This window comes from Melopsittacus undulatus, chromosome 1 (assembly GCF_012275295.1).
Source record: "Melopsittacus undulatus isolate bMelUnd1 chromosome 1, bMelUnd1.mat.Z, whole genome shotgun sequence".
Lineage (NCBI taxonomy): Eukaryota > Metazoa > Chordata > Aves > Psittaciformes > Psittaculidae > Melopsittacus > Melopsittacus undulatus.
Genome location: NC_047527.1, coordinates 106156775 through 106181031, shown reverse-complemented (window position 1 = coordinate 106181031; position 24257 = coordinate 106156775). Strand labels below are relative to the sequence as shown.

Here is a 24257-nt window from a genome sequence, read left to right as displayed (position 1 = left end):
GCAGTTAGATGGTTTCATTATGCTGCACCGTGCTTTTGTTTTCTTTAATGAAAGATGCTTTTACTCAAAAAATTAATCTTTGTAGGAAAGTTTTTTTTTGCTCAGAATCATGTTACACAACATCAGAAATGAAATTGTTAAAAATTAATTTTCACTTACAATCTCTTCACTTAAAGGGTAACCCATAATTCTCATAATACTCACTTGAACTTAATGTTTTCCTGTCTTCTAATGGACAGTAATTGAGAGGGATCCATCATCTAAATTATACTCTAGTGCAGAGAATCACTTAGAAAAATGGTGCTATAAACTGGAATCTCTATGGCAAAAATCAATCCCTGGAAGCTGGTTAGTTTTAAGGAAAGATATTACCTATCTGCTAGGCACATCTGTAGCTTTATTATGTTTATATGAATTTGCATATGGACTTTAACGACATCATTTTTCTAATATGAAGTAAAATGAAGTCTCCTCATGCTACAATTTTTTTGTTTCCACATACTTCCATGGAAGGCTGTGTCTTCTTCACTGGTATAACTAGGTACAGTTTGCAAGATTTTAAGGATGGCCTCACAACATTAATTCACAAACATATCTTTTTCTGCTGAGGGTTTCAAGAAAGGTCCAAGAGGTCCTTTCTTACTCACATTGGGTCCATAAATTACTGGAGGTGACTGCCTTTTTATAGGCTGTGGGAAAATCCTAGGAGGTAAGAACTCTATCATTCTTCCCTGCTGCACAAGGGGATCTTCTCTGCCTCAAATTCTTCTGTCATAGCAGAACCTGGTCCCTGTCTGGTGGGAGATCACCAAAACCACTGTTGGAAAAGGCTGCAGGACATTTGGAGGAAGCCTGTAAGTCATAGGTTGTCAGATGAGTATATTTTTGGAAAGGAATCTTTTTGTACAAGCCCAGTCGTTATCCATGCCCCCCTGACTGCTTCCCAGGAACATATACCAGGAATAAACATTACCTACCACACCCTACCAACGTGTCTATTCTTTAGTTCTAGTTTAAATAGATAGAGAAGTAGGTGGGTGGGTGGTTGGATGGCTGGATGAATGAATGGCTGGCTGGATGGATGGATGTCCATCTGCCACAAAGGAGTAATGACCCAGGGTGCTGCTTCCCCAAATGTAGCCTATAAATACTCTTCAAATACTCTTTTTCAGATATTTGGTGTATTCAGTCCAGCTATCATCCCATGTTCAATATCTTCATTTCCCAAGTGGCTGAAACAGAGACAGCAGCAATCAGTCGCACCTAGGGATATTTGCATGCCAAAGACATGCTCTTTGCATATTTTTTGTGTTTCTTTTCTTGCCACTTACAATCAAACAGGGAGAGGACTGACCAGGAGTTCATGAGCACTGCACCATTATTGAGAAAGTTTAATACAAGGGCACTAATGAGGACCTTGAGACTATCTCATGATCCTGATCAAGTATCTGTGGTCAAGTATTGTGTATGTTTTAATGAACACCTCTTTATTATTTTCCAGTTTTGCAGCTGGAACTTTGAGATGTGGTGGAAAACATTTCCCTGAAATAATTCAGAAAATCAGTGGAAGACCCAGGGATAAATGCAGTTGTGAATCCCAGCCCAGTAATTTAACCAGAAAACTCTTATCTCTTCACTTCATAGTCTCTTGGAAACTCCAAGGGCCAGCAGGGCTAGGTGAAAACTTTAGCAATATGTACTGGATCCCATATTTGAAAATTATTAAGAAATTCATCAACAAAGACAGAAATGAGTTTCCTCTGACCAGCTCTGACCTTGAAATACCCTTCTCCCCTGATACCTTGTTTTTCATTTTTAATAGCTATGAGAAGCATCTTTCTGCAAGAAACTGGATATTCCTTTTGCCAGTTTGTAAGCAAAACACGAAGCAATCTAAAAAGCTGTCAGATACAATGACTTCTTCAGGTTAAAAAATACCCTTTGTTTTTCCAGTAACTACTAATGGTTTAAAGCACTTTCATAAAGATCTTCTGTACTTTGGGGAAAGCAATAGTTTTATAGATCTTTATTGGAAAAAAATCCTAACAAATCTCCCAAGGTCCAGCAGCCTCGACACATGAAGGTTTTCCTTCTTTCTTCATAGGAACCTTATTTTTTGTTAATTCCTCAGATTTAGACAGAGACAGCCTGACAGTGTCTAGTGCTATTCTTCTTGTCACTTATGTATGCCTCCTCGCAGACCATGAAATCACAACTAATTTATCAGGCTCGAGTGAGATCAGAGCAGGGCCAATGCCATTGCTCCTTTCCCCTGATTCATCAGGTGATATTTTTTTTGTTCTTACTGTGGTCACAAAAGTGTAGGAATAGGAACAATGTTCAATAAGTGATCCTCAGGCCAAATGTAAAGGTTTCACTGAGATGAGGTGTATAAGATGGGCTGAGCAACTGAAGTAAGATTTGTCAAGCAGATAAACTGGGTGGCAGTCGGTAAAATGCTGCTTAGAGAGTCTTTGTTTCAGGGCATAATAAAGGAATTTGTGCCAGCTTTTATAAAGAAATGTGAAAAGAAATAAGCAGTGTTTTACTGCTTTACATTCTCTCATAGGGGTGGACCATTTTTTTCCTTTTCTTCTTTTTTTTTTGTGAACTAAAGAAGGCAGCTCTCTAACCACTGACCGGATCTGCTACCAGAGCTACATGGCTACAAAGAGAAAAGACAAATAGTTCCAAAGTCAGGCAAGATATTACCCTGAATGGATTAATTAGGATGCTCTGGGTTTTGTTGTTAATACTACTCACTATTTCCAAAGTACTGGGGAGCATAATCCCAAGGATAACTGCTGGTGCTTGAAGAAAAGTCACTAAAGGAAGGCAAAGAAGTTTCAGCGAAGAAACACTGCTGGTTTAACTTGCATCTTCGTGTCCCCTTGCAAAAGTGGACAAGAACCCAGGGAAGTGATTAAATTCATACCTGTTTTGCAAAAGGTTTTTCATGGTATTGGAGTCCATCTTTTTACTCCAGGTGGGTCATGTTGGCTGAATGAGCATTCATCCTTTTCCAGGGGTGACCGGACTGTTCCATCATGGCAGCAGTGCTAGAACATTCTTTCTGTTTCAGACATTCACTGAAGTTTTACATTCCTCTGTGCCAGGAAAGGAAGATCAGTGGTTAAAGACTGAACTGCAGCTGCCGCCTTTGCAGAGCAAAGGCCCTCAAGGCAGCAAGAGGAGCAAGGCTCTTTACAGCCTACAGCCGACAATCTGCAATTGACGGTGTCTGGGATAACACAGAGAAGTACACTGCACTTTTTTCACTTTTTCAGTGTCAGCATGATGTGCACTGGGGGGTTTGTATTGTTGCCAGCAATAGCTAAGATGAGGCTCTACAAAGCACGATAAAAACGCTCATCGTTCTGAACTAAAAGACAGTTCCACCTTAGAGAATACAAAACTCTTTGCTTTCCAGAAATATCCGACTGGCTCAGGCTACTGAGTCTGCATATTCACAGGGCAAACTGGTATTACCAGTGAGTTTCCAGGTGTTGATTCTGATTTCTGGAAGAGCTTTTTGTTTTTACTTTGATAGCAATAGCATGGCAGCAGCTTAGCTGCAGCTGAGTTGTGCAAGAGGGAACCTGAATGTTATCCTGTGGCACAATGAATTGTGGATTAGAGGATGAGATGTCAAATCACCTAGCAATCTAGTTCTCAAAAGAAATCCCCTTTCTTCCTCTAGCTTGATTATTATGTGCTTTTTTACTTTCTTCCTCTGCATCTCATTTCTTTGTTGAAGCCTCTACAAAAAACTTTCCTTGCCTATCTTCCCAGCTTTTTTATTCTTCAAAGCACTCATTATTTCCCTCTTCAAATATCCAGGCTTTGCCTTCAACCTTTTTCATACCTCTGTCAGTACCATTCTGTGTGCTCTTGCTTATGATTTCTCTATTTTCCTTTGATGCTAACCAAGTTCATTTCCCCACATGTCCGTATTTTTTAAAACTCTTCTCTGATGCAGAGAATTCTGGTCTGTATCTCTCTATTCCTTATTTATTATCTATTTCTGATGTTCACCTTTCAGGGAACTAGCTCACAAACCTGAAGTAGAAGGCTATAGATGCTTAGCTGTGTTCATGTTAGCATAAGAAATAATTAGGTAGACTGGGGAATAAAAAAGGATCGTGGCCAGTTAAAGCCTCTGATGGTACATTATGCTGCTTCTTCCTTTCACTCCATGCTCGGTTTGCATGCAGTCTCAGACGCAGAGCTCTTTAGGCAATCTAATTAAAATATATATGCAGCACCTTACCCCAAGTACAGTGTGGGGGCTATGGTCAGCCTGGACAATCAGCAGATGCCTGCATGCCTCCAGCGTTTGGAGGTTCTGTTCCTTTCCCCATTACTCAAAGTGAGCTGGTCTGTGTTTACAGTGATTTAAATCAAAGTGGAATTTGGCCCAAATTTTAGTAAAACATTCTTCCTAAAGTATTGCAGTGAAGTCAATACTCTTATTGTTTCCTGCTGTGTCTTTATTTGCATGTTAATGGCAGATTATTGTTGTCTTTTCCAGTGTACTTCCCCGGAGAGTCTATGCATGTTTTTATTGATTAGTTCCTCTTCATTTAACATTTAAATGGATATTTTCAAATTGGTGCAAAATTATAATCGTGTGTTTGCTCAAGGCATTTAACTGTGGTATTAACAGAATCATCCAAGTCTGCTGATTATGCATGCTTTGTACAAAGGAGTTTAAGGGCTGTAGTGCAGACCTGCAATTAGGTCTGAGTTATACAAGGAAATGAATCCTGGGCCAAAACCACCCATCTTATTTATCTTCCTCAAATGTTAGTGAAGGTGAAGTACGAAAGCAGAAAGTTCACATTAAGAAAATCTGACTTTGTAGCCTTCAAAAAGTTTCTGAATCTTTTTTTCAGTTTATATAAACGTTACCTACTGATCCTATACATTACCTAAGTTATTTCCTTCTGTTGTAGAAACTTTGGAGATGAAGCTTTTCAAAAAACAAGGTTTTATTAGGTGAGAATGCATACACTTACTGCAGGCAGTAGTGAAAATTCTGGCCATGTGACCATGCACTGTAAGGACTAGTTTGCAGCTCCAAGAGTATGGGCTGCAGTCTCGCCAAATTACATAAAACTCATCTGGCCTCCTCAATATCTGAGTAGAAGAAGCATAAAAGCTGAGGTTTTGGAAAATAACACTTTATTTCTCGAATGTGGATGTTTTGGGGGGTTTATGGTTTCTTCTCTTTTTCTGTGTGTGTGTGGGGAAGGTGGGGCAAGTAGGGGGCATTTATGGGGTCTACCGGCCTTGCAAACGGGCTTTCTTCATTGCTTCTACAGGGCTGGCAGAAATAAGATTCTCTTGTTTCTGAGTGGCCTGGAGATGTGGTTACCTTTGCCTTTTTCCTTCTGAGTTAATCTTGCTTCTAGCCAGTGCCGTTCCATAGTCTCAGTGTGGCACTGGATGCCTGCTATCAGATTCCAGCTGACAGTTATAACCTGTTGAAAATGCAAGTGACACAACAAATATCTTCACAACAGACAAACCCAGCTATTCTGGCTGAATTCAACTTCGTTATTTAGAATCATAGCATCATTAGGGTGAAAGAGACCTTTAAGATCCCAGAGCCCAACCATATCACACCTCCCATGGTCTTTTTTTCTACATTTGTCTTTCTTTTCTGTGCTAAGGTGCAATAAATACGACTGTTCTGCTCAACAGCTTCTCAGTTTTGCTTAGAAGGTCCTTTCAGGCTGGGCAGGGAGTCTTGCTTGGAAGAGAGAAGGTGCTGCCTCTATCAGTAATATTCTGTTGGTGTGTTTCTCACCTCACAGCGTGTTTTGTCATTAATTTTTAAGCAGATTGTGTATCTGAAACTAGGAGGGTATGAATAATCCTAAAGTAATGACAGAATAAGCTTTTTATTCGTGGATAATGGGTGGAAAATATAGTTTCACCTGATACGGAGGAGTTAAATGGTAAACTCTGAGTGATCTCTGGGTGGGGTGGACACAGTGTGTATGAATAGCCTGTACAGGCAACTGTCTGTCTCTCAGGGGAAAATGGAGATTTTCACCCAATTCTGTGGGATTGGTGGAATTTACACTAGGAAACTTTTGCACAGAGAAAACCACTTTAGGTTTCAGATAGATGGCGTTAACAGATGTTTGCTAAAACTGGCATATTCTGTGAATGTCTGATCAAATGTTCTTTAAGAGCAACGCTTTATTGCACTGTGATTCTTTCACAAGATGCAGTTGTATTTGTTAGGACACTTGAATGACTGAATGTCAATCTTTCTTTGGTGGTTGCAAGGATGTATCCATCCTTCTTGGGCTGGGCTCTTCAGGAACCTGCAGCAGGGGGAAGGTGAGGGTTCTCAGCTGCTGCTCCACAGAGCCTTGTGTCAGGGAAAGAAGTAAACACAGGGATGGAGTCCTTCTTGTGGCAGATATCTGTTACTCAGGAAATCATTATAGATATCTTTTCTTTATGCATTTTAGACAAGTCTGTTAAAGTTGGTTTAAAACAGTTGGACAGGGTTTGTAATGTAGCTAAAGCCTAGAGAACTGGAGCACTGAAATCATGCTGTAGCTGGTTACTGTGGCACAAAATCAAACACTGCTTACAGAATCTGAAATTACGTAAGGATTTGTTAAAGATAGAGTTTTTGTCTTTAACTCTGCATTTCCTGGCTTTGTCAGCTTAAAGGAAGCCTTAATGTTATTTTAATGTAGTTTGGTGTGTAGATTGCATCAAAGTAGGTTATATATTGATTGCTCAAACCTCAAAGCTATGGAGGTAAATCTCTACTGAGAAGTGTCAGAACTTCAGTTAATACACGTATTGATAGGCATAAGATGTCACTATTGTGCTTACTGCAGAGATAACATTTGTGTTGAAATTTTAATGCCCGTAGTGTTTAGCTTTTCTAGACTATGGCAAGCTAATCAAAGAACCTTCTCTGGTATATAAATCACTGCACACTGCTGAAAATTGTAGACAAGGTAGATCAAGGCTTCCGATCAATTCAGTTTGCCATCATTCTTTCCAGCAGCACAGAAAATATAGTCCATGTTGTACTTAGAGTTTGATAGCAAGGAGATGTTTAACATCAAGGCTGGAGATTAACTGTGACAAGTTATATTGTGGAGAACGTGAAATGGTGTTTAGACTGAAATATTAATTTCTAGATTGATGTGGAACTCCATAATTGAGGCCATATATCAGTGCTAAAATCAATTTGATTATGCATCATCAACGTTCAAAAACTAGTCGACAGTTTCAAAATCTGGAAATTAATGTAGGAGGGTGAATCTGGCTTTGCACAATGTATTATATTCTCAAACTTTGGTAGTGTTCAATATGATAGAAAAAATTATTTTTCTCCTCTTCATTTTCACAGACTTTCTCTTCTCTTGAAGTTTTATGATGTTTTTATTAAAAGATCTGTATCTGATCAATAAAAGAGGTGGTTTATTTTTAATGAACACCTTATTGCATGGTTCAGTCTCTTTTGCGATTTGTGAGTTGTCTGCATATAGTTTTTGACCTTCAACATTTGTTCATTATATGTAAAGATTGATTTGAATACATTCCAACCTATGGGTTGCAGTTACCTTGAAATCAGAGTTTATCAGTATCTGCTCTTTATTTTGCATGATTGGTCATCGAGGGCATGTGGTATGTCTCCCCTCTTCTACTCAGTTCTGTGCTGAAAACCACAGAAAGCTTTTAAGCTAGAGCTATTTCTGCCTAGGAATTTAGATCCACAGTGGCTAATGAAGTACAGAATAATCATTGTATAGTTGAAAGCTTCTACATTATCAATACCTGGAAGGAAAGGTGTATTTAAAAAAAAAGAAATTGTTTTCACAAAAGAATTTCTTCTGTATTTGCCAGTGGAGGGCTACATTGGTAAAGCTGTCCCGCATTTAGGGTTTAAATTGGCTCACACCACCTTTTGCTTGGAACGTAGATAGGAAATATGTAGCTGGTCAGAACTACATTTCCCAAAATACATTTCACCTAAAAAAAAAAATAGAAAACTTCTGCTGCTGTGGGCTGCAAAGTGGAATGCTTGGGAGTTGTAGTATTTGCTGGCAAAGCAACTCCGTAAAAATGCAAGTGTATATAGTGTTTTATCAACTGTAATTGCTTTGGGTTATCCTGTGAAAGACTTCAGGGCAAGTAACCTCTATATGAAATCAATGGGAGAAAAAGTCATGCATTCAGAGATTTTGGGGATTCAGTTCCCTTCATGGTGGCTCTCCAAAACTGATGGAGTGAAACAGTTGACTGCCCAGGGTGGACAAGAAGAAAAATGCATTGTGGTTTTGGCATGATACATTTTGGACAGATTAGAAAATACTCTGCTAATTAGGGGAATTCCAGGTATGTACAGGAAGCATATTTCAATAACCCACAATTATGCTGGGTTTCACGTAAAGCTATTTGTTTGGCTGCCAAAGTGTTTCATGGTGTGATGCCAACTGTAATGTATTCAGAACCCAAACTAAAAAAAACCCCTCCAAACTTTGATGCTTGATGAGTTCATAGGATGGGAACACAAAGACAAAGAACCTTGAAAACCTCAACATGAATAATTCAGGTAAATAGACAGGCTGCTCTGTTATTGTGATTAAAACATAAGTAACTTTTGGACATTACATAGCTATCTAGAAATTCAAAACTTCTTAGAACAAAAGCATGTAGTGGAGTATCTCTATTATCTAACTATTACACTACACAATTTATTATGAGCTGAGTTACTTGCCCCCCCACCTTTGTGGAAGTTTCTTTAAGAGAATCTCTTAAAGTTTTTAAGAGAATCCTTAATAGTTTATAGAGACGGGGCAAAAAATATAACAAATTATATTTTTTTTAATATATTTTAAGTACTCAGAAGCATGTATCAGAGTTTTGTAACTACCGTAAACTCTAAGTTCACACTTGAAGTGATAACTGTAGCTATGTCAGAGTATCCAAAACTCTTACAGAGGGGTGAGATTTTAAGGAGTTGATAGAAAAAAGAAAAGGTGGAAAAATAAGAGGAGTCGTACAATAAGCTGCATTGTTGCTGGATGCTGAAAGAACAACATGTACAATAAGCCACATTCCTGTGACTCTCAGCAACAGAGCTGGTGTTTCTTTAAAAAGGTGATGGGTAAGGATTGGGCAGAGCCTAAGCCCGGGTACTGCTGTTTCAAGTCTTGGTTTTAAGGTACTAAAACCAACCTTGGGCAAAAGCACAGGCCTGGCTAGGATCATATCACTGCCTGCTGAGAATCTTCCAGGTTGGATGCACCTTCATCCATTTTCTGCTTTTGCTGCCTCTCTCTGATGGGTGCATGGGGAACAGTGGCAGCCTGGAGAGCCCAAGAGCAAGGTGCAGAGAGGCAACAGGATTGTGGAAAATCTGTGAATTCCCCTGTATCTTGCTTCTGGAGGCTGGGATAGAGATGATTTCCAGGTTTGTATGTGTCAGGGCTTCTTCTCCTGACCTTTCCTAGGGCTGTCCGAAACGGCCTTGGCCCCGGGATGGGAGCAATCCCATCATCAGCCGGTGCGGCACTCCAGGCGTATGCCAGAAATAAGAGAGTGCAACAACATCTGCACCCCGGATCTCCCCCTGGGCCCGGTATAATGAGTGTGGCCAGAGTGGGAAGGAGGGTGTGGTGTCAGCCAGCTGCCGAATTAATTAACTGGGATCTGAAAATACATAGATTGACTCAAGGGCTGCTCTGGAGTGTGCGCTGGGGGATGGATTTGACACTGACCAGAGCCAAGCAGCCACAGGCTGGGCTGATAGCAGCTGGTATGCCCTTCTGAGATGACCTTCTGAGATACTGCTGAGGGCTTGGTTCCCAAAATAGTTTTAATAGGTTGCAAATTTTGGTCGTTGTTAATTGCTTTGTTTATAATCCAAATCTGCACGGCTGCTTTGTTTTAATGAATCCACTGGCAAACTGCAGCTCAGACATTAGTCTGACATCCTTTTTCATTGCCTCAGCCCCGGATATGGTGTGAAAATGTAAATATCTATTTCCCCTTTCCAGCGAAGGAGCAGCAGGATCTATGAAGAGCAGAACTGTATAATAAAAGCAATATTGGGATTAAAAAAAGCAGAGGAGTCTGCAGTACTGTGTCTCCCTCCTATCTCCATCACAAACTTTTTGTTTAGTCTTGGTGAAATCTTTTGAGCTCTGTATAGCTCCTTTTCCGCAGTTGTGTAAAGGCTGATCTCCGGGATTGCAAAACACAGAGGTACGATGAGACATGTTCTTCTTGCATCAGGCTGTCTAAGAGAAGGTGCTATGGGAAATGAATGAGATAATTTTTATTTTATTGTGTCATTCAGCACCTAGCATTGGAAAAACTCTGCTGCTGCAGTTTTGGTCTCTGCAGAGGTTGAATCTCTGGCACAGGGATGAAACAAATTCCTAGATAGATGCATAATCTCACCGAGATAGCGCTCACCGTAGCTAGAGTGTGTGTTTGTTGTTTTGACCTTGAGGGCTGTGCTGGTTCACCCACACAGCCAGGAACTGAAGTGGGCTCTCCCGCTGCATGAGCTGGGTCATTTACATTGCAGCAACTTCAAAGACATGAGCAGAGGAGCATGGATAGGGATATGTAATCTGCTTGTTCTGCTACTGAGTACTAAGGATATTGTGTCTGCTCTCCCTTTTAAATATGTGGGTTTCGATCTGGTGTGCATCTGGAGGCAATGTGTTTGATGGAGGTACTGACTCTTTTCTGGCTAGGGCTACAAGGACAAGTTAGCACCCTCCATCCACGGGCTCTGCTCCTTCCTGAAGGACTAAGGAAGGAAAAATCCAGGCCTTTAGCTCTCCCCCTAAAGACACATGATTGACATCAGGAAGCTCCTAGAAATTCTCCAAAACTAGAAAGTCACCAGTTCCTGCTGCCCGCCTTTTTCCTCTTGTGAAGATCGCCCTCCTTGGATGAAGGCTGGTAAAGATTCCTGTGTACCAGCTTCTCAGCAGCTGCTTCTAGGGGTCAGGTGTTGTGTACCACTGACTCCAGCTGAAAGGGATGTGCCAGGGTGTAAACAGTGGCATCCACTTGTCTATAGCCATTATGGTCTGTCAGTGGCAGAGGAACCCTGTGGGCAGCTTGGACTGTGTAAGTGCCTGTGTCTGAGATTCAGAATCTGTGGAGGAATACCAAGTACACAAACAATCTCCCTTGTCCAGGATAAGGGGGTGGAGGGTGAAAGGAAGAAGTGATGCGATAACCCAGATAAAGCCAGAAGACAGACAATGGGAAGCCTGTGTAAATCAGGGCATGAGAACAAATTTCGTATCTCTGCTTAGAAAAAAGCTACCTCTTTTTAGAGAACAAGAGCAGCACTGATTGGAATAGTAGAAATTGTGCCAAAGTTGACAAACATGGAAAATTACTCGATCCTTTTATTTGTTTCTGAACCTTGATGGTATTTCAGTTTCTATGGAAATGCTCTCTTAGGGATGAAACCCTTCTCATCATGGAGGGTCATCCAAGGCAGGCTTGGGAGGAGGAAAGGAGAGGTGACTGATGGGGATCCTGAGGCCAAATTCTTCTGTGAGCTGCAACAAGGCTGTAGATTGGTTGGAGAGGACCTGGCAGTCAGGTCTATAATCTGCCCGATGACAGAGCCCATCCTTGGGAGGGTGGAGATGGTTGAGGGTCGCAGGCAGCTGTTGCTACAGTTCCAGCCACTGAATCTGAACATCTGGGGAGCTGCCAGGAGCGCGTGCTGCTGGGGCTCTTGACTCTGAAATTGTAGCACTTAACTTCCTAGAACATTGTGCGTGTTTGTGTACCTGCAATAGCCATTTATAAATCATTTATAATCCTGACATGCTCCTCAGCCTGGAGATGAAAAGGGAATTTCAATCTGAGATGGGGTTTGCCACGATGTTGCAATAATTGTTCTTTTCTGTGCATCATTTCTATAAGGCTCTGTCAATCAAAAAGTTCAATGTCTTCATTATTCTGTAGGCGCATGTCATGCTTGAGGGGAACACTAGCAGGCTCAGTGTTGAGACTTGCCCAGAAACAGCAACAGAGGTAGCTTCACTGAGAATCAACAGAAGCTTATCTGTACTACAGGTCTTTTCTGGAACGTCAAAGTAACATCTTAAGTTCAGAAGCCCTTAATGAACACACCAGACCAAATGCTGCTTCAGAATATGCATGTGCGGCTCCCATTGAAGTAAATGGGCACTCTGCCTGCATCTGAGATAAAGATCTGGCTCGTAGCAAAGCTTAAAGTGCTATACGCTGGGTTTTAATGGACTGTCACCTACAACAGAATTTATTTTTAAGCTTTTTTCAGTTATTTCTGGTGTTGCAATAGGTAAACTTCCCTTGTTTTGGAGCTGTATTGTCTGCATACCGGTTTAATAAGGTATAGAAATAGAAATAAAGCAATCTAACCAGATAGTTTATTGTGGTTTCTTTAAGGCTATGTCAAGATATTTTACAAGCTTGCAAAATTACATTTATTGCACTCCAATCATCTAGCAGACCATAAACACTCCTGAATATTTCTGTTGGAGGAATGGCATTTTTTTTTTAAACCTAGATAGGGAATATGAGTTTGTTTGAAGAATGAGTGAATTTACCGAACATCTTTTCATTTTCCTTTAATTTGGCCTGTTTGGCCTTTAAGAGCTGTGCCTCCGACATCTGTTTTTTCTTTGCTGACACCATTCAGGGAAGTAATCAAGGAGAAGTCTGCCATTGCTTTGCACTCCACAAAAGTGTGTGCATGTTTGTGTATGTGTGTGTGTGTTTGGAAATTGCAAACCTTTTCCAAGGAGGAGAATGGTGAGATGTAAGAAAGAAATGATGAAACAGGATTAACAAGGTAACGAATAAAATTAATTCCAAAGGTAATAAGTCAAAATAATGGAAGTTAAGAAAAGAAAAAAACCCACAAAAATAGAAATGTTATAATAAGGAAATATACATTAAGAAGGAATATTAAGCTTAGAGGTGTGATTCCATTTTGTCTTACAAAACCTAAACACAGGATGTTTTGGGACACCATACTTCTGTTGGAAGTATGACATAGTAGTCCTGAAGCAGAAAGTGAGTGAGGAGCCCAGCCGCCAGTCCTATGGTGCTTCATCCTTTCTGTAACAGTTTTCCTTCAGAGGATGCAAACCTTTCTCCTACAGCAGAGGATTGGTAATTTGGACCCAGGATCAATGTCCAGTGTTCCTGGACACCACTGAAATGTGCCACTTGTTTACTGTGCATACAACTCATAAGGAAATGTACTGTACAGATATGGACAGTCACATATGCTAAATTGATGGAGCTAATGCAGCTTTTCATATACTTACACTTGGAGCATCTTGTGACACAAGAAAATAACAAATGAGCTCTTTACTGAAAGGGAACTCACAGTGGGAAAGTCAAGACTTCTCAAAGATTTTCTTAAATTCAGATTTTAGGCTTTGAACTGTGAGCAGGTTTAATGCCACTGTGGTCTGTAAGCATGCCAGCTGTGCACTGGGTATTTCTTCAAGACTGGGGTTTTGAGTATATAGAATGTGCCAGTTCTATACAATATAGCTGTATGATAGGCCAACAAAAAACAGAAAAAGAGAGAAATCTCAACTCAGAGACACATATTTATTACTTTTGAACTTTACACGCATCATGCCTATTACTTAGACTTGCTGGAAATACTGCTTCTCTCATCAGTAAGGTTATAAATCCTGCTCTACAGCAACAAGGCAATACATGTGTAAAACCTCTAGGGTAGGCCAAGAGAGAGGCATTTTAGTTCTCGTTGTCTGGGTATGTTTGGGGAATGCAAGTGGACAATATTCCAGAAAAGTCTGTGCCGATCACATCTAACTGGGCTAATGTGGAGCCAGTGATAAGAAAGAAGTAGTTCCACCAACATCAGAATTTATAAGGTTTAATTTACTTTAATTTTTTTATCTTGTACAATGAAAAACAATCCCATCTCTCAGCTTGTACAAACAAAACTGGAGCTTTTTCTTCAGTGCAGTATTTGAAGTATCTACCTTCTTTTGGCTTTTCCACTAACGTAATTGTGCTGTACCTTTTCTTGCAGAGAAATAAAAGATTCATTCAAGTACCTGTCCTCAGTTTGATTGCTCATTTCATGAAGGCATTTATGGACTCTACTACTCCTTCTTCAGGTATGAATAAAAATAAAAATTTTCAGCAGCTTAAGTAGTAATGAGGAACTAGATAAACTGTTTCCTTAATACACTCTCCTGAGTTCAACAGTAGCAGTCATTTTTCTCCTTCTTAGTAACTGGTGCAGTGCTGTGGTTTTGACTTTCAGCCTGGGAACAGTGCTGACCAAGGACTTTCTGAGTCTCATGCTCTGCCAAGGAGGAGGGGAAGCCAGGAGGAAGCAGAGACAGGGCACCTGACCCAAAATAACCAAAGTGGTATTCCATATCACAGCATGTCATGCCCAGCATACAAACTGGGGGCAGTTACCTGGAAGGGCTAGATCACTGCTCGGTCGAGCTGAGTATCGGTCGGTGGGTGGCGAGCGGTTGTATTCTCTTCCCTTGTTATTTCCCTTATCATTATTATTATTGGTGGTAGCAGCAGTGGTTTGTGTTATACCTTAGTTACTGGACTGTTCTTACCTCAACCCATGTGAGTTACATTCTTTCGATTCTCTTCCTGATCCCTCTGGGAGCAGGGGGGAGAAAAGGGTTGGGGAGGGGGGAGTGAGAGTGGCTGTGTGTTTCTGGGTTACCAGCTGGACTTAAACCACCACATACACCAAAGTACAGGAAAGATGAAGAAAAACCCGAACCACAGCAACTCAAATTTTGATGAGTTGAAAGAGATGTGAGGGAAAAAACTTTCAAAAAGTGTCAGAAAAGGGAAAGATACTTCACAGGCTGGGCTTAAAATTTCATATTCTGTAGGGGAAATAAACGTTCCTGCAAAAGTGCTGAGAAATAGTAACAATGAATGTCCTAAAATAAGAAATGAATGGTATACATGTTGGAGCCTGCATGACACTGTTTTCAGGAGTCTGAGCTTGTACACTCAAATAAAAAGCACCCCAAATCACACACTGTTTGGGTAACTTTGCTGGGCAGTATACATAATATTTTTCATGGTGAAAAGGTGGTTTATCAAACACACTGTTATACTGAGAGCACCCCATACCTATTTTGTGATCATATGGTGAGCCATGATTGCAGAAGCAAGAGGACATAGTAGGTCTGTTTTATTTACTCCAGGGTTGAGACATTTGTTTCCAAGCTTTTATGGAATTAACAAACACAGTTTGGTTCTCAGAAATGTAAATGTAGTGAGTGAAAGTCTTTCAAAATATTTATAGCATAGCTGAAATACACTGAAAACTGGTAAGGGAAAAAGTGCCAGTAAAGGACCTGAGCAGAACAGCTTTCCACATAAAAATATAATAGTCATGGTTTAGAAATATGGTTATCAATCATTAATAAAACTCAGGGAAACAGAGCTATACAATGACAATGAACCTAACGCACAATCAAAGCTTAAGAAGGTGCCCAGGCTATTTAACAGATTAGCAAATGTGAGCAAAGAAAGAGTTTTGCAAGGTTTTAGCATATTTCAGTACAAGACACAGAGACGAAGAAAAGACAAACATTGGAAAAAAATCCCTTGTCATTCAATCTCACTGACTTGTCCCTGGCTCTGATGGATTTTTGAGAGCGATATGGGGTTTCAGTTACGGGAAGTTCTGTTCCACTGATTTTTCTGTTAATGTTTCAAATACAACCAGCGCAAGTTCTTGCAAGGACCCTGAGTCCTAAGCCAAGTATTGTTACCTGCTTGATGGCTTAATATTCTTGGGTCTGGGACTTCTGCCAGGTGAACATATGAGTGGAGTGGGGACGAGGATATTTGCTATTCATCTGTGCAGAAAGTATTTCCATCAGAGCTTCACAAACTGAAAGCAAAATTGAAAGAAAAGGAGATACTAAGGAGATAGCATAAATGAACTAGTCAAGAGGATTTTAAGAGAGGTCATGTTGAGTAATTTTTTTTCCAGTTCTTCAAGATCTGTGATACCTGAAAACATTCAGGTATTTCTTTTTGTTTTGCTTTGTTTTGGTTTGTTTTTTTTCACTCTAAAAAGGCACTCTCTAAAGGTGTGGGATTCAGCCTGGCCTGTGCACTCCTGGTCTTAGCTGGGTAAATTGCAGCTCTAGGGAGCACCAGCCAGGAGACACCCAAGTTGTTGCCCACCACATTCTGCTGACGTCTACTGCTTCCAAACTTTATAAGCTTTCCTTCCAGGTTATCTCTGCCTCTGTTCTGCTCATGGGAAGCTCACCCAGGGAGGCTCTGGAAGTTTCAGCAGCTATAAATAATAGATGCACAGAGAGGCAGAGGTGATGCTTGAATATAGAATCAAGGAATTAGCAAAGAAGGATGGGTTTAGCACCAAGAATATATACCAGCCTTAGTTTCCTCAGTTTGGAGGTTAAAAGCAGCAGGGCAAAATGCAAGTCTTCACCCAGGCTTTTTTAATAGATCTGGAGTGGGGAGCAAGCCTGTTTTCCTATCTACTGTGTTTTTTCTTGCTGTCTCATTCTGCTTAATTGGGTAACTCTTGTTTCTTTGAAAGCACTTTGATTCACCATATGAACACTGGAAGTATAATAAAATCAGGCTGTTTAAGAGTGTGTCTGGAAATGGTGATAAACAGTCCGTTCTCTGCTCTGCAGTTCGTTACATCTGTGGATCACAGTGAGGTCCCAACCACTGCTGGAGGCCAGCTGGATACAGTGGTGTTATGGAGGTGTTGATTATTCATTCTTTTTTCCTTGGGACATTCAAGAAGTTTAATAAACTAATGGCAATGTGCAATGTGCAATCAATAAGTACAGAAATAGTCTCATGCCAGAAAAACCAGTCTTTCTCCTGCATCAGCTTCAGGTGACCTCCCAGTACAGGCAGCATGAAGTGGGAGAGGAAAGAGGGTGACTCTGTGATCAGAAGAGTTTTGCTGTGCTCAGGACATTAAACAAAGCAGAGCTGATAAATTTGTAAGAAAAATGAGAGATGGAAACTAGCACCTGAAAGTTCATTTATGCTGAATATAACCACATGTAAGTGGTTGGAGGAGTGAGGGAGAGGTGCAGGTAAAGAGCAGTGGGATTATTTTGGATCACAGCTGTATTTGGATATATACTAGCATCTGCCCCACTAGTAAATAGCATAGGGATGCCATACCAGCAAAACCAGAAATAACAGCTGTTGATAGAGTTAGAAGCGCCAAAAGGATATGGACAAGACATTTTGATGGTGTACGTCTTTTCAACTCTGCTTCTGTTTTTAACAGTTCTAAATTTAACCCTTCGGACATCAGACCTTGATAGAACAGAGGGGTTATTATTTACCCTAATATTACCAGGTAAATATTGTGTGAATTTATTTGGGGAAAAAAAAAGAAGAAAGGACAAACAACAAGACATTATGCTGGGAACAGCATTAATGTTGATGGCCTGCAGCCAGGGTCCATCAACACCTAGAGCTGTGGGGCTGGCAAGGGCTGGGCCATATGCTTTTCACCAGACTGAAAGGACCAGCACTGGGGAGAGAGAAGAGGAGTCTTCCCAGGCAAAATAGGTGTAACACCTCTTTGGTGAGCATGTAAAAGTAGTGTAAGCCTATAAAGATTCACTTTGGAAACGTGGCCAAATCTCAGGGTCAGTTGTTGGGTGCTGCGTGTCTAACACTGCCAGGGCCCTTTAAAAATCTCATCCTTCATGTCTAAATTAACAAAAAATCATTCATATTTTGCTACTTAGAGGAAAAGTGCAGAGTGGACTTGGTTATTTGATACTAATTATGTAGCAGGTATAAAAGTGCATTCAAGTCCCTAATCTCTTTTCTGAGCAGGCAGGCATGCTCATGTTCAAATAGTTGCATAACTTGCCCATCTCTAGTTGACAAACCCTTATAACTTTGTTTTCAGATCTAATGCAACCCCACCCCTGGACAAGCTGTGTGCATATCTGGCCCATAGTTGATCTTGCTGTTAACCTCATCCTCTTTTCTCTGCTATTCCTGCAGTTTGTTGTCTGCTTTTCATATATGCTTAAAATACCAGCTGTTGAGGAAAGCACTGCTCCAGTATGTGTACAGTGCCTGGCACTTTGGGTGGCCAGACTGATGCTCAGAGCTTCTGGGAAAACAAGTGAATGAAAAAAATTCAGGACCATGTTTTGCAGTGACCTGATATGTAGATTTTCAGTGCTGGATCTCTCTCTATCTCTTTGTCTCTCTCCATACATCTATATATGTGTATATCTATATCTGTATATTTCTATATACATCTCTTTGTGTTTGTGCGTGTCCACATCTGAACAGCCACTATATGGTACCATGGAAGCATAGCAGAAGTCCTGGATGCTGTGAGATGAACGCAGCTTGCTGTTGGTATGAATTGTGAAAGATTTCTCATTGCCAGGTAATTTCCTTGACTCTTCACATTTTCCATTTGTTGAAAACTGACCAAAGTCAGGGGGATCAGAGAAGATTCAAATCAAAATAAAACCTGGACTGAGCCTGATACTGGGAATTTTTGCTGAATTAGGCATAAATTAGATGTTATCTCCCAGCCAGTTATGGTGATACTGAAAGCAGATACTTCAAACTGTTTGCAGGGTGTGAGAGCCTCTAATCTGCTTTCATATAATTTAAAAAAAACAACCCAGGGACAAGGTTGTGGTTTCAAGTTGTAGATGGAACAGACACCATATTTATTTGGGTGCTTTCCTTGAGGAGGTCAAGGAAATAAAGCAATCTTCTTTCAGCTCCCTGCATTATTACCACAAACAATAGCCTGCTGGCACAAAACAAGTTTTAATTGATTGTTATTATTGATTTTACAGGAAGCAAAGCAGAAGAAATACAACTTGATTTTTGTAAGCCAGGGTGACCTGAGAAATACAAAGGAGAAAAAGAGATTATAAAGCACTCTCATATTTTGCCTAGTTCTGTGAGTTTGCAGCTGAGCACTCCATAAAAGCCCTCTCCATTAATTCTCTATTTATGTATTTTGAGCATATTGATTTTCTTTTTATGTAATCTCCATCTGAAAGTTTTATTCAGATTGTCTGTTTTGTGCTGTCACACTCCCATTCCTTATGGCCAGTAATTTAAACACATCTCTTCCTCCTCTCTCTTTCCACCTACCTCAAACCCACGTGGCGAAGAAAAAGCTGTGCACAAAAGCTTTAGGCCAGTTGATACTATGACTTGCTCCTTTCTGCTGATTACCACTTACTGGAGCATTTTCTGTTCATGCTGAGCCCTGGGTATGGGATATTTTTCTGATCACGCTGCTCTATCAGTGCCTGGCTGGGAGCAGAGGTTCTAGGCTGTGAATAATCAGAACAATCCTGTTAATTATCCCAGGTGGGCTGGCTGGTGTTCGGTGGGGAGACCTTAGCTATAGTGTTTTCTGGTACAGAATGGAGGAGATGGTGAACTTCATAGGATGCTGCTCAGATACGCTCTTTTCCCAAGTTCCCCTTGGCCACAGATTAGTAGGTGAAGTGTGTTAAGAGAGAGGATTTTATTGGTGGTGAATAACAAAGGTTTTGCAAATGCTGAGTTGAAGAAATATTTTCTCACCATTTAGTCTTACATGTTAATTTTATGGACTTTGGGGAAGATGTGTGACAACAAGTTGACGTTGATGTGAATAGAAGTGCTTGGCACTTTTACAAGAATGTACCTAGAATTTTAGGTAGACTCTAAATGTATATGTGGAATTCATTAAGTCACATTAATAGAGTCATTCCACAAAGCTTTAAAATGATTAAGAACACTGAAAATTTTATCATGGATTTTACTATGATCATTATTAACCTAATTAATATTAATTGTACTAATAGTATTATCAGCTTACCCAGTATCTCTCCTCAGGGACTGTGTAAAGTGCCTTCCAAATACAGAACATGGAGATGGTGTAAGTCACTCTCTTACCTTTCTCCCTTCTTATATGTAATTCTTATTGTGAACTGGAATATTTATACAACAGTAGTAAAGAACACCAGAGTCTTCTTTAAATTTACATCCTGGTGTTTATTCCTTTATTTACATTTTCAAGATTTTCTACTTGGCAGCAATGTCTTTTCCAAAAAAAAAATAGTTGAAATAGTACGACTCTAGGAGCTGGCCTTTGAAGGAAAACATTAAGTGTTTACACACCCTGTTTTAAACAAAATGTTTAGTTATTTACAAATTGTTTGGTTTAAGGCAATGAAGAATGATAAATTATAACCCATATCCCTAAATGAAATCTCCTGTGGCAGTGTTGTACTCAGACAGAAACCTGGTATTTCTGTCCAAAGCAGCTTGGCAGCAACAGTCTTCCCGGAACGATATACGAGGGAAAAGAAAAAAAAAGGATTTCTTTTTGCATTTGCAGCACCCACCCAACTTTCCCACCAAGTGATCTGTTGTTAATGTGCAGGAAATCCCGATGAATGCACATCATTTGGTGAAAGAATGACAGCAGACACCACAGCTATCCTTAGCAAGCATCCACCTGCTCCCGTGGTGTCTTTTTAAAGCAAGTTCAGCTTACCTCTTCTCCTCTTAGTTTTCCTTTGCTTAATTGCAGGTGATGATTCCAAAGAAGCCTTCACCTGTTTGAGTGTGCTTTCATCTTTCTAGACAAAGCAGGCTTGGGCTTGGTGCTTGATCTGTGGCATAGTTAGGGCCTTTGGTATTAAAGGCGTTGGGATCACCCTGAGGCTTTTAAGGTTTTAGGGTTAAATTGATGAGCGTGTATAAAATGTAAGCTTTGTTGTTTGGCAGAGTTTTACAGCATTTGTTATTCTTTTTTTCGTTAAGAAACCATGGGACTATACTGCATTCCTCAACTGCTTCTTGCCGATTAAACAACACTGTCAAATGGAGACCTCTTTGACTTGTATAAAACTTGTGATTCATTATATTGCCTTTAAAACTCAGCATCTACCTAACTCAGCTAAGATGTCCAGGTATGCCTCCATACCAGATCAGGATATCTGTTTCTCTATCTATCAGTTTCATTTGTGCTGTGCCTACTGGATAGTAAGTGTTTGGTACACTGTAGAGCTGCAAGATACATCAGCTTCTGACTACAGAGCCTGCACTTAGATTCCTACTCTGTCTTCTCAGTTATAGCTAAGAGCATTTAGGGACTCAGAGCTGTTCCATGAAAAATCCATATGAAAAGCCAGACAGTTTCCACTTAACCTTTTTTGTATTTCTTGTCTTTTTAAAGTAGGGAATAAATTGACCAAAGGCCCAGTGGAAGGCAATGTCCTGACCTTGACTGTTGGTGAAGAACATTAAGGAGTGCTGCCCATTGGTCCTAAAAATGAAAGCTGTTGTTTCTAGAAAAATGATGTGCCTGTGTTTTTGCCTGTATCCACTGTGAATTGCTTCCCCTCACCCTGACAAGTCTTCTGGGAGAGGGAACAAGTAGTGGCTTTAGTGAAAATGATTTCAGCACAATTTGCGAAGTCATAACTGAAATGAAAAACCAGGTAAAAATGCTGTTTTCTAACTTTTTTTTTTTTAATCTTCTTCCTTACCCGTTTGTATATTGTGCATGGGGGAATTTACCTATTTGCTTACATGACGTTTGAGATAAAGTTTCCTCTGGCAATTCCCAAAGGTTTTGGATGCCTTGCACAGGTATTATGTGGGTGACATGCCCATCCCAAACTTCCTCCCATATCTTCACATGCAATTCCTTCACATCAAGATCCAGGAAAGCTTTTGTGAGGCATGGTTGGACAGGAAAGTTATTGCATCTTAATGTGTTCCTGTTCTTTAACCACAGCAAATGTGAAGTAAACTGGGAGAATAAGTTACCATGTGTGTTTGGTTTCATGGTGGCAGTTTAGAAGAATATGTGTTATTTAATACTTCTAATACAACATTTTTATGATTAAAACCATACACATACATATAAGTGTGTATATAAGTATATAATATATATATATATAACATATACAGTTATCATGTCTCAGCTGATTGGTGTTGACTTGTGAAACTTCAGTAATCCAATTGCAACTTCCTGTTCATTCCAGTAGGACTGTAAGTAAGTGGTGTCCACATGGACACTTAAAAGGGAGAACATTTTTTTCAACAAACAATAAAATGGAAATCAGTGAAGATCTAAAAGCAAGAAAGGACAACATGTTAGCTCTGCTGGTGGCAATGTTAGAGGCGCAGTCTGGCTTTGCCATTTGTCAGTTGTGTCTTAGAGGAAGTGTGCAGCCATCAGTGTGGGGACAGATGCAACATTTCAGAAGGAAGGCAGAAGTCACCCTTCTCTAAGCCGCCCCAGAGACTTTGGCCACTAGGTTTCTACTTGGTAACACATGTTGCTTCTACACACTGTCACTAGGGTAGAGTTCCTCTCTGTGATAACTTGAGAAATGTTTCTTACTAATTACATAAACTTAAGACCCATTAAGACAGTAAGGCTAAACTTGGAATTACTTTGTTTTTTCATTGGCATGTATTCATATTATGCTATCGTCTTCTGAAACAAGTTTATAGACCCCGATTAATCTCTTCACTTTGGCATTGCCAAGTGAAAAAAAAACAGGTGTAGTTTTAAATAACGACAAACTCCTCCAAGTTCAGACTACTGGGTGCAAATCTGTGTCATTCCTACAAACAACCTGAAAAGTTACATATTTTCCTGACTTTCCTTCATGAAATTGTCTGGAGTCAAGTTCGCTTCACCCAAACTTATACCCTTCAACTGACTTCAAAGGAGATGAATGAGTCGCTCAGCAGGGCAGAATATAGGCTTGTTATTCCTGTAACACATTGTGTATGTCATCAATACCCTTTCTCTTATCTCACTCTTTTAATAGTCATCTAAATTTTAAGTGTTTTATACAGTTGGTTCTTTTTTTTTTAATTTAAAATTTTGGAAGGGTATTTTTCCCTTCCCTTCTGTTTATATTTACATTTTCAGATACTACATATACAGTCTAATCATATCACACTTTGAAAGTGATATAGAAAGTTGTGCTCTCTTACTCAATCAGATTTAATCAGTTTGGATGGATTCCAAGTACTAAGCATTAATCTCACTTAAACCAAACTCCTGATAGTTCATCTAGCCGGAGTATTCATGTCAAAGACATAAAACAATCTCCTTTAATGCCCACAGTACTTTTTAAATTGAGCTTTCACCATCTGTTAATAAAACGTGCTTTGTACTGCTGGTTATGTTCCGTGGAATGTGTCAGGGGTGAGTTTCTCTTTCTCTCTGATTCTTAAAGACCTTCTTTTTTTCAAAAGTATATGAAAATTATGCAATATAGTAACAAGGAATTAGTCACACCTTGGCAGAATCTCCATTACCTTGGCTCACATCAAAGGGAAGGAGAGAAGCGTGGTCCTTACAAGCTTATAGCATTCCTTTGCCTTGGAGTCCCACTCTGTGATGACAACTAAATTGGACACTGATGTTTACTTATTTTTCAACATGAGGGTGTAAAGCACATTGACCTTGCAGTTGACTCTTTTAGAGCACCTTTCATCGTGAGCCCAAGCCCACTGTGTGATGCAGAGCTCTCTGTTGACTTTTGGGAGTCTCTGGGGAGGATTATTTGGAGGCAGAGGTGATGAGCTGAATTCCCCCTCTGTATTTCAGCATCTCACAATATTAATCCTGGGATGGTACTGTAGTGCTTCCTTGTCAAACTGTTATGGAAATCGTGCTCAAAATAAATGGTGCCTTCAGATGATGTTTTGCATGAACCAGGGTTTTAAGGTCATCACTTAACAACAAAAGTGAACTACAAATGAGAAAGGGCAAGAGTAAGAATCTGTGTTTCTCTGTGTCATGTTTTTCAGAGCATGCTGCTGTCTTCAATAGCTGCTGCTGCTCTCAGGATTGAACTAGGTGTATTTGATTCTATTTTTGACTGGAACGGCAGGTGAGGTGTGTGCATTAAATGGTTTTATAAGTCGTGGATAGGCTTATTTTCTATGAATCTTCAGAAAAGTAAATTAAAATTACAAGTGTTTTTGTTGATTTGAGAAAAAAAGGGATGGATTTGAATGGTGGATCAGGTTTCATTCTTGATGAGCAAGAGACTTGATTATCAGCATACTTGAGCTGATTCCTTGATTCTATATTCAAACATCACCTCTACCTCTCTGTGTGTCTGAGCAATGAATAGGCATCCAGATACACGTTTATTCTCGAAAAGAAAGAGGCTCTG

General features: G+C 40.0%; 1 protein-coding gene across 1 annotated transcript in view; it reads right to left on the bottom strand.

Annotated features, from left to right (window-relative positions):
- Positions 1-24257, bottom strand: part of RNF32 (ring finger protein 32) — a 96882-nt gene that overhangs the window by 55907 nt on the left and 16718 nt on the right. The window contains 1 exon segment of the mRNA XM_034060478.1: positions 5378-5483. Within this exon segment, the coding sequence (XP_033916369.1) occupies positions 5378-5483 (106 nt within the window).